Source organism: Caretta caretta, chromosome 1 (assembly GCF_965140235.1).
Source record: "Caretta caretta isolate rCarCar2 chromosome 1, rCarCar1.hap1, whole genome shotgun sequence".
Taxonomy (NCBI): Eukaryota; Metazoa; Chordata; order Testudines; family Cheloniidae; genus Caretta; species Caretta caretta.
In genome coordinates, this window is record NC_134206.1 from 81,560,761 (window position 1) to 81,574,874 (window position 14,114).

General features: G+C 39.3%; 1 protein-coding gene across 15 annotated transcripts in view; it reads right to left on the reverse strand.

Annotated features, from left to right (window-relative positions):
* Nucleotides 1-14,114, reverse strand: part of MYCBP2 (MYC binding protein 2) — a 420,373-nt gene that overhangs the window by 133,490 nt on the left and 272,769 nt on the right. For all 15 annotated transcript variants that reach the window (XM_048852688.2, XM_048852718.2, XM_075129126.1 and 12 more), the window contains 3 exons: nt 8,253-8,308; nt 7,550-7,665; nt 943-1,040 (listed from right to left, as the gene is read on the reverse strand). In XM_048852688.2, the coding sequence (XP_048708645.1) occupies nt 943-1,040; nt 7,550-7,665; nt 8,253-8,308 (270 nt within the window). The remainder of the gene's footprint in view (nt 1-942; nt 1,041-7,549; nt 7,666-8,252; nt 8,309-14,114) is intronic.

Consider the following 14,114-nt stretch of genomic DNA (forward strand, 5'->3'; position numbering starts at 1 on the left):
GATGTAATGGTGAGAAAGATAAGGGGGATAGGGAGAAAAAGGAGGAAAGAAGTAGAGAATCATGGTAGGCAGGTGAAGTGACAGTGAAGAGACTGAGGGAAGGAGGACAAGAAGTAGCAAACAACCAATCAGAAAAGGAGAAAAAACATTTGAGTAAAAGCTGTAGAGCAGTTTGATGACATCTGTGGATATAGGTTCCTGCTGAAACTGCTTCTGCAGATGCACTGGACGTCTCACATCTCTGGCAAGTTCCAACCTGAAGTTATCTTTTTCCCGAGCTCACAAGACTGAGGTTGTGTGTGTGTGTGGAGGGGGGCGGTGGGAAGGGGAGAAGGGCGCGGAGGGGCAGGTTTACATTTCCAAATCTTATGTGAGTTCATGTAGAGAGTTGGCCAGTAAGGGAAAGTTAAAAATTACAGATAGGGTAAGTTTAAAAAAAGGGCTGGAAAAGGGTTTGGGGAAGAAATAATTTAGAGGAGAAAGAAGAGAGAAAATGTGAGGAGGCAGCAGAGAACACAATTCAGGGAGAGGGAAACAGACAAATGTAAGATTTTATTCCCAGTGACAGAGAAGAGAGGATTACTAAAAAATAAATGTGGAAGTCTCTTTAAATTGTTTTGTCCCTCTCATAAATCATAGTGCTGAATAAAAGAAATTACCATTCCTTTGGTAAACCGTTTCAGTGCTGTGTAATGATAGGCGTGGAGTCACCAAGGATCTGCATGCTTGGGTGTCAAACCACATGGAAGCCAGTAACCGCACAATTTTGCAATTTGAGGAAAAGAGGTTAACTAGAAACTAGTTGAAACTCCCCTTCTTTTGTGTGTGCGCGGGCATCCGGTACATAAAGGTAATTTGCAAATATTCTAGTTTAGAATTACCATTTTAACCCACCAAAATGTACAAAGAATCCAAGTATTTTGGATTCTTAGTTCTCCAAACCTTGTTTGGTTGAGGTTCTACTTTTGGTTTGACAAGTTGTGTTCCAGGTGGTATCATCCCTTTTGGAGGGTCTTTTACTTTCACTTCTAATCCAGCATCTGTAAACAAACAAGAGTTAAAAATGAAAAAGTTAAACAAAGAAAAAAGACCATTTTAAGGGGATAGATTTCCACAAGAGATTAATTATCCATCGTTATTGGCATGGTTAGGTACTATACTATTAAATGTTATCTTGTTCAGTCAACATAAAATTACAACTGAAGGTCCAATGCAGCATAGATTGCCTCAGGACATGAATACGTAGTATGCTCAATTGGCTAAAATAAACCAGCTGAAATTTATTTTATTCCTTGGTTGGAAAAAAAGGATGGGGGGGGGGGGAGAAATGTTTCTCAGAACTAAAGTTAACAGACATAGTATATCTGGCAATCCCACACTGTGGATTGGTCCTTCCCTATGTAGTTCAGAGATGAATTCAGCAGGGCCCACCTCCTTTCATAACTACCAGACCAGCGAAAGCCTGCCAAAACTGGCTATCCTGAAGTTGTACTAATATTAAAAACAAGTGTACTAAGACACTACAAATATAATTATCTACAAGCAAGGAAAGATCATTTAAATTTGCAACCTGTCACAGGATGACTAATTCTTTTAAGAAGTAATAGGTCCAGGCCCAGCTATGATTCCCTCTGTTCTCCTCCCCAGGTGGGGAAAATTATCAGATACAGGACAGGCAGGTCATGTGGCTAAATCAAGATTGAGATAAGAGAGAAGCCTCTAGAGACTGAGAGCCTTAGGGGGAGGAGAGAGGGTAGACAGCTTGGAAAGGAGAATATTTGTCTACAAGGACAGTCCCTGTAGGAAGTCTTTGGGCTGCTGAACCAAAAGGAGATCTGTGAAACAGGGCTAGAACCTGACTACTGATAGGCCAGGGTAAGCTGGCCTTAAATCACAGTGTAGGCCCCCAGAAGGATGTGGGACACCTGAACCAAGGAGAAGAGCCTTTGCCCAAGTTATAGCACAGGCCCCCCAAAAGAAGAAGAATTTGGAACTGAGGGGAAAAGTAATAGAATATTTGAGTATTTAAGTATTCTGGACTGTGAACATGAAGGCCACGCTTTTAAGAATCTATTAATATGAGGATCTTCTGAGAGGAATTATTTGGGTTGCAGCCCAACACAGGGCTCTCACAGACACCTTGTGCAGAGGCCAGCACCCAGACTACACTGCAGAAACTGGAGTAACTGGTAAATATCAGATTTCTGATGGTTAACCTCTTTATATTAGGTAGTTATCTGGCCCACATTATGTCAGTACCCAGCCCGGGCAAGCCAATGATCCAACCAGCAAATTTGGTGATAAATTCTGGGGAAGTGCCACCTGCGGCATGTTGTGCATATGCTAAGACGACTCAAGAATCTGAATGCATCACAATTTTGAATGTCTTTATCCTCATCACTCCTGAGAGTTAGAGAAGTATTATCATACCTATTATAGAGATGGGCAGCTGAGGCACAGAGAGACTAAGTAAACTGCCCAAAATCACACAGGAAAATCCACTGATTCCCAGGTAATTCACCAGGCCATTCTTCCTCTCTCATACCAGTACTTAAAATGGATCTATACACTGCAAGAAACTAACATGGTTGATTTTTTCTTCAAGGTTTGGAAAGTACTTACTACTTTCTCCAAATATCCTTTACATCTTAGTACTGATCTTTCTCATCAATAATCTGCCAAATTCAGTTTTGGATGGATTTGGATGTATTATAGGTCCTTGATTTATGAGAGTGGTTCTCAACCACGGGTACGTGTACCCCTGGGGATACACAGAAGTCTCCTATATCTCAACTCATCTAGATATTTGCTTACTTTTACAACAGGTTACATAAAAAGCATTGGCGAAGTTAGTAAAAACAAATTTCATATGAGTTCTTTTATACTGCTCTATATATGCTGAAATGTAAGTACAATATTTATATTCAAATTGATTTATTTTATAATTATATGGTAAAAATGAGAAAGTAAGCAATTTTTCAGTAATAGGGTGTTGTAACACTTTTGTATTTTTATGTCTGATTTTGTAAGCCAGCAGTTTTTAAGTGAGGTGAAAATTGGGGGTACGCAAGACAAATCATATTCCTCAAAGGGATACGGTAGTCTGGAAAGATTGAGAGCCACTGGTTTAGGACATCTGGGCTTTACCAGGACCCATGTTCTTATTTTGATTAGATTTTAAAACCATTGCCTTGTTGGTCAGCTTGGTACAGTTAGTATTACTGAAAATCGATGAGATTTATTTGTTGCGATAATCTTGATAGCAGTAGATTAAAGGAAATGGATACAGAAACATTATATTATTCCTGGATTAGCATGTCTGGACTCAAGGGACCTGAATTCTGAGTTCCCAGAGTAGAATTTCTTACTCTTTGTTGAGAATATGACAGAGCTCTATCTGATACTTCCATGGCATATATTATCTCGTCATATACATGCTCTTCTTGGTATACAGTAGCATTCCCAAGTAAACTGAAGACTGAGGACCCCAGGCAACTCTTCTTGTAAACTAGGTTATTGTGGCTGATCTCAGTAATAGTTTTATTGTGATCTTAGTGGGCAGTTCATGGACCTTGCTTTAAATAAGGAGAGAATATGTCTGGTTCAGAACAGTGCTAGCAGGGTCATCAGCACTTTCATGAAAACTCTGGAGGTAGAGAAGAACACAAACTAAAGTATCTTGTATTGATAACACATCATATTTAGATAGGCTTCATTCAGTCTCCTGATATGAACTCCTTTAAGCAAAATTATTGCCACTAAGACATCCAATGAGGACATGTGAAATTTCATGCGTTTCACATGTTTATTAGGAAATTCAAGAATAGAGCATTCTTGTGATGTGGAACAACTTGGAGGACCAGGAGTCATTTTGATTACCTGCTACTGATTTACCTCCTTGTAGTTCTGATATATCTCCTTGTTCTCAACCCTACCTCAAAGCAGAGAGACAGAAGCTCGCTAGCACTCTGGTGCCCAACCACCAATCTGAGGTCTCCATTCTAGAAGAGGAGCAAGAGCCCATAGCTCCTTAGTGGGTCTTGTAATTTGTTTAGTTCTGCATGGCCTTGCTTGAGTTGGGATAGACACAGAAGAACCTATGAAAGGTCACTTCTGCCTCTTCCATATCCGTGTCTCTTTTTCTGCTTCAGGGAAGGAAAAGGAAAATATGAATAGCTTAGGAGACCACTCTCCAGTTCAGCTGGTAGTGCTTTAGTCATGTGAGGAAGAAGGAAGAAAAGAAGTAGTGAGGGAAAAAACTGAGTGGGGTAGAAAGGCTTGTGATCCCAAGATAAGTTTTAAAAGGGCAAAAAAGCTCAGGGAATTACTCTAAGGGGTTGTTTCTAATATGGAGGCACAACATTTTGGTGGGCTATCAGTGACCCTGCTAGGTTCAACTGTGAATTCCTGTCTCTCCAAAGGCCCATACACCGTGAGGAATTGGCCAGGCTTGCTTTGGCTTAAGAGAATAGTTGCTGACTGTATGAACTATTGCTAAGGTCTTCACTAATGGGAGACACACTGTTCTCAGAACTCATATAACCTGCATTTCTTTTAAAGTGTAATTGAGAATTTTTAAGAAAAGAGACCAGTTTGGAATCTCAAATCAGCAAAAGAATCTCTTTAAACAGACTTAAAAAATACCAATTACATTTTAAAATGAGATCATGTACATACTAAGTCTCCATAATTGCGTATATCTTCAATGAATCAATTTGCTGATTCCCATTCTTATCAAATTCAAGCCTCTCCTCATTTTCATGGTTTTCCATAATGTCATCTGTGTTTACATTTCTATACTTATCTTCTCCTACAACTCCTTCTCTCTTTTCTGCCTGTTTCCTTCACCCAGTCCCATTTCCACACTTTTTTGCTATACTTTTGAGCCTGAAATAACATATTCATGATTATACACCAACCAACTTCTCTCCCCATAAACAGACTACTAAATTCACCTATTTTGAGAAGTATTCAGGTTCTAATGGCTAAGGCTCTTTTTTTTCCCCCTTGAAAATGTACCACTTCCAAAAAAAATTGAACAAAACCAAGTTTAATAGGGCAGTGTGAAATTTTAGACACATTTTAACAAGCAGGATCAATCTAACAGTGCTTTATCAAGTTCTAGAAGTGTTTCAGTTCATACTTGTAGAAACAGGGCATTTCTATTCTCATTTTAGTTTGCTGGTTCACTTTTAAAATCTTCAAGCATTAAAACACAACCAATTTTAATAAAAAAAACTTCTAAAAAGTTCTACAATAGATATTTCATTCAGTTGTAGTATGCTGTATAGAACTGATACTCTAAATACTAATGTAGGAAGTATTGGAAGGTTATTTTACACTGCTTTAAAGAGTTTTGCAATTGGCTGTCTGATAAAAACAACCATTCTGCTCCATGCAGTCAGGCAACTCCTAGGGACAACTCACTTTGGTGTTTTTCAAGTTCCATGCTTCTAGTACAGTAGCAAAAACCAGTCATATGCAAGATGAGCATTCACTTGGTCTATCTCAGATAAGCATTTACAATGATGCTTAATGGGTGCACAATACATTTCCTTCTTAATGTTGTGCTTGATATTTTGTGACAAGTTTACATGTTGACATGCAGATCTCTTAAGAAAAAAATGTTGTGGTTGAAATGTTCTGCATGATGGAAACAGCAAAAAAAAAGTTCAGCCCGTGATTATACCAAGAGAAGAAATTCTGAAGACTGGCCCTGAGCTTGCCAGATGTTTTAACATAAATACCTACCATTCACAATCCTAGACATATTAATATGAATCCAGCAGAGTTCACACTGGTAGTAATGAAAAACTTGCAAATTTTATCTAATATAGACAACATTCCCTTCAAATTCTGTAGTATTCCCATGTAGACTTCCCAATACTTTAACTACAAGACATACCTTGAATACTATTATAATTTTTATTTCATTATCTAAGACAATTGGAAAGTACTTTTTAACTACTACCAACAGGTGTGTGTCCAGGTACATTAGAAATCAAAAGTTTTGAGTGGCATATTACCATATGTAAACGTTCCCACTGAATAAAGAAAACTTTGTTTTATCTTGTTGCTTACTATTTTGCAACCATAAAGCAGGTTGCAGCAGACTCAAGACATTTCTTCTCACACACTACTAGTCACTAAATGTAGCTTTTACGATAATCTGGAATACTACAGGTAATGCAGCACATATATCCAGAGACGAATATTTCACTCTTATACTTCAGATATGGAAATATGCTAAATTTCCAGATACAGCCACTTTTTTTGGTTTTCCTCAACATTTATGCTCCATGTACCGTAACTCACACTGTTGTTCTCTAGAGCCAGTGAAGTAGCCAAGGGTTTGCAGGTCATGAAGGAAACTAAGCCATTCAGAAGTGGGGGCAAAATTAAAAACTTCAAATATTTGAAAGAATTGAGACTTGCCCCTACACCCAACTTTCCACAGATGAAACAAGAGTATTTGTAAGGAGCGTTGAGATCCCTGGTTTCTTAAGATTTTCCCCGCTCCTACACTTCTGTCAGATCCCCCTCAAGCAGCTTAAACAAGAAACTTTCCTTATACGCAAGACCACTGAGAGCAACATGAAAAAGAGGAAAAAAAGGCAAGAAAACCAGGCCTTCTCTCCGAGAAAAAACAGTATTACTCGTAGTATTCAGATCTGTGGAATCAACGTCAAAGAACTCAGGAGCACAGCAGCTGACCACCTCCAGCACATTCACAACTACTCTCACATTTCTCAAGCGAGTGTCTGAGGGTTTTCATTGCACATGTGCAGGAAGTGAAACTGGTAAAAGTGAATCTCCTTTTCCCAGGTTTTTTGTTTTTCATGGCAGTCAATGTCATGTTTTCCATAAAATGAAGAATCTCAGTGAAAATATTAGTTTAACACAGGGTTACAATACTACTCTCTTCTGTCTTGTTTGTTCCATGCATCTTCACTTGAGCTTCAGACTGTAAACCCTTTGGGTCAGTGATCTGATTGGTAGTGACCTATTACTATCTAGTGCCCTGTAAATTTACAATACTAAATAAATAATTAAATTACCTACTAGGATCCAAATTCTGATTCTCTTCTCTTTTTCCCTGCAACAGTTAATCTCAAACACCTGTAAGGAGTGCTTTAGAAAGGTTTATGAGGTCATTAACTTTTGCAGTGAAAAAAGAATCCTGAGCACTAGTTGTCTTCAGTAAAATCTACACAGATATTCTACTACTGAAATGAAAGCTTAATTTAAGAAAAAATATTTAAAGGTAAATTGAAACAGTATTTGAAAAGAGTTCCAAACAGTTGGTTTAAGCTCCTTATGAAGGTACACTTTTGTCAGTCATGTCTTTACTTTCAGCTTTTTGATAACAATATGCTGGGGGGAGCGGGGAGGAAGACATAGGGAAACTGGATAGAATGATCTTGGATCCCCCAAAGCAGTGTGCTAATTTTCATGGACATGTTACCTACAGGAATCTTCGCATACCATTGTGGATACATACATGTTAAGCACTTGTGGTTATTATATAAGATTAATGAAAATTAGATACCTATTTCAATGCCATCTATAGTAACATGAATGGTGTAAAGACCAACAGCTCCTGGGGTCCAATTTGCACAGTAAGTACCATCATTATTGACTCGGATCAACATGTTTTCACTGGGTCTAGACAAAAACAAAATAGACACTGAAACAATTAACCGAATGTTAACTTATTGAAAAGCTGCTGAAGCATTCTATTTAGAAGCCATTCCGCTGATTTATTTTCTGCCTTTTTTCCCTCCATATGCTCCCAAACTACACTGTCTTTTGTGGTCTACCAGGGACACTTCTATGGAAACAGGATCTTTGATCCACAGGAATTCATCTAATCAAGCCACTTACGCTTTTCAAGTTGTTTATTATGAAATCATAACCTTCTAGAGTAATTGAATGTGATATCATATTCAGAAAGTGAATTTAGGTGAGGAATATGCAATTGGAGCAAATAAACTAAGTATAAAAGATTGATTTTATGGAACCGTCCCAGTAACTTTAAGAAAAATGTGCTAGATTTTCACTGTTTTCCCTTACACAGAATATTTTTCAGAGTGTTGAAGTCTCAACAGTTCTTTAAACAGAAATTACAATAACTCTGCTGGAAAAATAAGCCTATTCACATAAAGTTCTGATATTAACATGATTTTTAAAAAGTTGATATATTTACTTTTAATTCCAGTCAATGTGTAACTCTCTACAAGAGAATTTTTTACCTTTTAGGTGTTGGTGAGGCAAAGCGTAATTCTTCAAATGAATAGTTTTCATATACCTGCAAAGCAGAGAATTAAAAAAACGTTCAGCTAAAACAAAATCAAAACTCAGTCAATGCTATTATACTAATACTGTAAATTTTTTTAAATCAGTACAAAACAATTTCTCAAACATGTTACTCTAATTGCTCATATAAGTGTAGAATAGGGAACCAGAAATTGATACAAAGTGTACACAAAAATACACATTTTTAAAGTGACCTTTTTAGATGAGAACGGTAATTATTGCTCATGCAAGGTGCTGATTAACAGTGCTTGAGGCAGGGAGGGAAGAGTAAAAGTATGCCCAGTTTCCACATTGCTAATGCACCTGACCCCAATTCTGAAGGGACCACTCTCAAGGGGTAAAAAGGCCGCTAATCCTCTATCCACAATCCATTCTTGATTCCCCTGCTAAATCTGCCAGCAAGGGTTTGAATGAGTGGCATTTATATGAGGTGGACACCTGTCAACTAGGATCTAGAATGTGTATGACGGCTCATTTCTTCTCTTGAAGAGTGAGGGCTAGGATAAAACCACAAGTAGCTGTATCTCTTGGTTGACATCAAATTTTGAGGAAACCTTAGGAAGAAAGCAAGATTGTAGATGTAGTGTCATTTTGTCATGCTAGAATACCACGTACAGAGGGACAGCCATCAAGGCTTCAAGCTCCCCCACTCAGTCCTACTTCTTGTTCAGCCAATCGCGGAGACAAACAAGTTTGTTTACATTTACGGGAGATAACGCTGCCCACTTCTTATTTACAGTGTCACCTGAAAATGAGAACAGGCATTCACTTGGCATTTTTGTAGCCAGTGTTGCAAGGCATTTACATGCAAGATATGCTAAACATTTGTAAAACCCTTCGTGCTTCAGCCACCATTCCAGAAGACATGCTTCCATGTTGATGATGGGTTCTGCTCAATAACAATACAAAGCAGTGCGGACTGACGCATGTTCATTTTCATCATCATGAGTCAGATGCCACTAACGGAAGGCTGATTTCCCTTTTTCGTGGTTTAGGTTCTTAAATTTCTGCATTGGAGTGTTGCTCTTTTAAGACTTCTGACAGCATGTACCATACCTCGTCCCTTTCAGCTTTTGGAAGGCACTTCAGATTCTTAAACCTTGGGTCGAGTGTTGTAGTTACCTTTATAAATCTCACATTGGTACCTTCTTTGCATTTTGTCAAATCTGCAGTGAAAGAGTTCTTAAATCGAATAACGTGCTGGCTCATCATCCGAGACTGCCATAACATGAAATATATGGCAGAATGCAGGTAAAACCACAGAGCAGGAGACATACAATTCTCCCCACAAGGAGTTCAGTCACAAATTTAACTAACACTTTCTTTAAAGCGCATTATCAGCATGGAAGCATTTCCTCTGTAATGGTGGCCGAAGTCTGAAGGGGCATACAATTGTTTAACATACCTGGCACGTAAATACCTTGCAACACTGACTATAAAAGTGCCTTGTGAATGCCTGTTCTCACTTTCAGGTGGCATTGTAAATAGGAAGCAGGCAGCATTATCTCCCGTAAATGTAAACAAATTTGTTTGTCTTAGCGATTGGCTGAACAAGTAGTAGCACTGAGTGGACTTGTTGGCTCTAAAGTTTTACACTGCTTTGTTTTTGAGTACAGTTATGTAACAATAAAAAAAATCTACATTTGTAAGTTGAACTTTCACAATAAAGAGATTGAACTATAGTACCTGTATGAGGTAAACTGAAAAATACTATTTCTTTTGTTTATCTTTTTTATAGTGCAAATATTTGTACAAAAATGATCATACAAAATGAGCACTGTTCACTTTGTGTTCTGTGTTGTAACTGAAATCAATATACAGTACAGACCCGTTTACGCATGAATCCGCTTAAAGCGCGGTTGCGCCATGCCTTCCAGTGCTACCTATTTAATACGCGAGACTCGTTAACACGCGATACAGGAACTTGCTATGTAGCGCTACAGATTTCCTCACTAACTTACTGACAGAAATAGACAGGAAGTGCAGAGCAGAAATTTGTTGTACGTCTTTACTGATATTGGTAAAGACGCATCGCGCACGCTTAGTCATTGTCATGCTAGAGAGATATATAATATATAGTAGTTATATAGTAATATATATACTACATTAGAAAATTTTAACCTTAGGCCTAATATAATGGCAGAGCGCAAGCGTCGGCATTCCTACACTGTAGAAGGAAAGCTAGCTGCAATAGATCAAGTAAATAGCAGAGAAACCCAGGCCAAAGTTTCAAAAGATATTGGGATTGCCAAATCTACTCTCCGAGGATGGCTAAAAAACAAATCTAAACTGAATGGCTGGGTACAAAATATCGATTCTGATGTGGGGTTTAAGCGAAAATGTGTTCGCTATTCAGCAAAACCCACAATAGACAAAGCCATGCGCACGTGGTTTGCTCAGAAAAGGCTGAAAGGAATGCCACTAAGTGGGCCAATTCTTCAAGCCCAAGCGACAAAATTTGGACATTTAACAGGGGATGAATCATTCCAAGCCAGCAAGGGGTTTATAAGTCATTTTAAAAAGCGTCATGGCGTAGCGCAGGTATTGATTTCTGGAGAAAGCCGATCAGCTGATAAATCGGCTGTGAATGCGTTTCATCTGCAGCGAATGACAGACTTCATAAGAAAAAAAAAGTGAGCCAGAAAGAGGAGAAAATAATGGCTTTTTTTTCTAAGTGAATCATAGACACTTTTTCCAGCATGGCCCTCTTAACCCACGGTCCGTTAACACGCGGTCATGACGGCTTGACTCCCGACATCTGCGTTTAAACGGGTCTGTACTGTATATGAAAATTTAGAAAAACATCTAAAAATATTTATAATACATTTCAGTTGGTATTCTATTATTGTTTAACAGTGCGATTAAAACTGCGATTAATCATGAATCATTTTTTAAATCAAGTTAATTTGTTTTGAGTTAATCGCTTGAGTTAACTGCGATTAACTGACAGCCCTACTTACAATGCAAGCATAAAACATGCGACAACAAGGTGAATACAAGCAGGCAGATGGGGGAGCACAAGGAATCACTGAGACAATATTGGTCAGCATGACAGGCAATGGTGCCAGCTGTCTAACCACTGTCAATTTTTTTGTAGGTATCATGGCAAAGAAGAGTTTTATGGAGGGATTTGATGGAGAACAAATAGTTAGCTTTGCAGATGTTTATGGGAAGCTCCTCCCAAGCGTGAGGGGCTGTATGGGAAAAAACACAAAGGTGCTTATTTGAAAATTTAACATGTGGATGATGAAGACTGGCATCAGAAGCCAATCGGAGACAGGAGTTGAAATGTTGATCGCATATGAGAGATGATAGGTAGGGTGGAGACAGGCCATGAAAGGGCTGGAAAGTGAAGATAAGTAGCTATGCTGGAAGTTTCCATGACAAAACCCTAGAATCTGAGACTTCCCGATCTCTTTATGTCTGAGGAATTTGATGAGGAATTACATAAATTATGTGAAGTAGCAGGATGACAGCTCTTCTAGCCAGTGCCAATAATATTGTCCAGTGCCATGCTTCCTCCTCCTTTTCAGGAAAGCCAAAAGAGGGTAATGAAGCCTAAGTGTGAGGCTGGTAAATAAGGTGCTAGCTCTGGCCAATTCTGTAGGCATCAACTGAGCACTGACAAATTCATACCTGGAAAGCACACCAGCTCACTTATATGTCAATATTATTCAAGACAGGTGTTAGTCTTATAAGGAGGTGTTTAGACCAGTGGTTCTAAACCTATTACCATTGGGGGCCACATATGCAGCTTTGTGTGTGTTGTGTGGGCAGCATCCACACAATATATATATACCTCGTGTATGGCCCCGAGGATATCACATGGGCTGCAACTGTGTGCTGATTGGGCTGCACCCAGTATACAGGCCACGAGTTGACAACAACTGGTTCAGATTATAAAATGCTTGTAAGTTGCTGTATGTATTAATCTTACTTGTAATTTCTATATTCCATGCTACAAGGTAAAATAAAAGTTTGTTTTATAATTGTAAAAATGCCTGTTCTGAATTTGTGAACTCAGATGGGAAGTGTCTCCCCTGCCCATCCAGGAGGACTACCAAAATTAAGTGGGCCATTGTAGGACAAAAGCTTTGCTGATTGCCCTATTCACCCATCAAAAGTATTTGCAGGAGGCCTTGTCCCATTGGTCTGAATGCTGGAAGAGGGAAATAAAGATAGTTCACATTAAAGTTTTTCATCTCTTTGCTGTTGGACTGTTATAAGGGCTGGAACTAAGAAACAAAAAGCAGAGATCTGCAAGGTCAACCAGGGTTAGCCCTGAAAAGACATTCAATGCTGACTGAATACTATATTTCTGTCGCCTTTTGGAACCATATGCTGAACTCATTTGTGCATATATGTTGCCTGCTTTAACCTGTAAATAATTCTCATTTCTTCTTTCTAGTCAATAATCCTTAATTAGTTTACTATAGGATTGGCTACAAGAATGGTCTTTGGTGTCAGATCAACTGGGTGACTGGCCTCTTGGAACTGGGAGCAACCTGAATGTTTTGTAATTTTGGGGATAAGTGACCATTTATTTCTATGACCAGCTTGCCTGGGTGGCAAAACAGACTGCAGTGCCCAAGGGGATTGCCCTGTGACTCCATGGTAAAGTCTGTTACAGTGATGGTTCAACAAGAACAAGTGCAGAGTCCTGCACTTAGGATGGAAGAATCCCATGCACCACTACAGACTAGGGACCAAATGGCAAGGCAGCAGTTCAGCAGAAAAGGACCTAAGGTTACAGTGGACGAAAAGCTGGATATGAGTCAACAGTGTGCCCTTGTTGCCAAGAAGGCCAATGGCATTTTGGGATGTACATGTAGGGGCACTGCCAGCAGATCGAGGGACGTGATCGTTCCCCTCTATTCGACACTGGTGAGGCCTCATCTGGAGTACTGTGTCCAGTTTTGGGCCCCACACTACAAGAAGGATGTGGAAAAATTGGAAAGAGTACAGCAAAGGGCAACAAAAATGATTAGGGGACTGGAACACATGACTTATGAGGAGAGGCTGAGGGAACTGCGGAAGAGTTAGTCTGCAGAAGAGAAGAATGAGGGGGGATTTGATAGCTGCTTTCAACTACCTGAAAGGGGGTTCCAAAGAGGAGGGATCTAGACTGTTCTCAGTGGTAGCTGATGACAGAACAAGGAGTAATGGTCTCAAGTTGCAGTGGGGGAGGTTTAGGTTGGATATTAGGAAAAAATTTTTCACTAGGAGGGTGATGAAGCACTGGAATGCGTTACCTAGGGAGGTGGTGGAATCTCCTTCCTTAGAAGTTTTTAAGGTCAGGTTTGACAAAGCCCTGGCTGGGATGATTTAGTTGGGGATTGGTCCTGCTTTGAGCAGGGGGTTGGACTAGATGACCTCCTGAGGTCTCTTCCAACCCGGATATTCTATGATTCTATGATCCAGGAGTTCATATTTGTTACTGGCTTGGTGAAATCTAATTAAAGAATATACTACCAGTTCGGGGGTGCCTGCCCTGTTTTTGACAGTCTGGAATAGGCACTCAGTCATAAACCACTCCAGACAGCGTGATACTAAAAATAAGATGTCCCTGATGGAACTGAAAGACTGAAGCAAAGGAACTTCTAAACTGATGACATTCTTCTAAAAATATTGCTCTTTAAATTCCACCATTGCCAAGAAAACCTTGGAATGCATGGAAGGGTTTTTTTTGTTCGTTTGTCTGAAAGAATGTCCTGAAAACTAAAGTTGGCCTCTGCTCCACAGGAGTCAGATACTTAGCAGGCAAGCCCAATTTCCTTGGAATGTAGGTAGGACTGGAA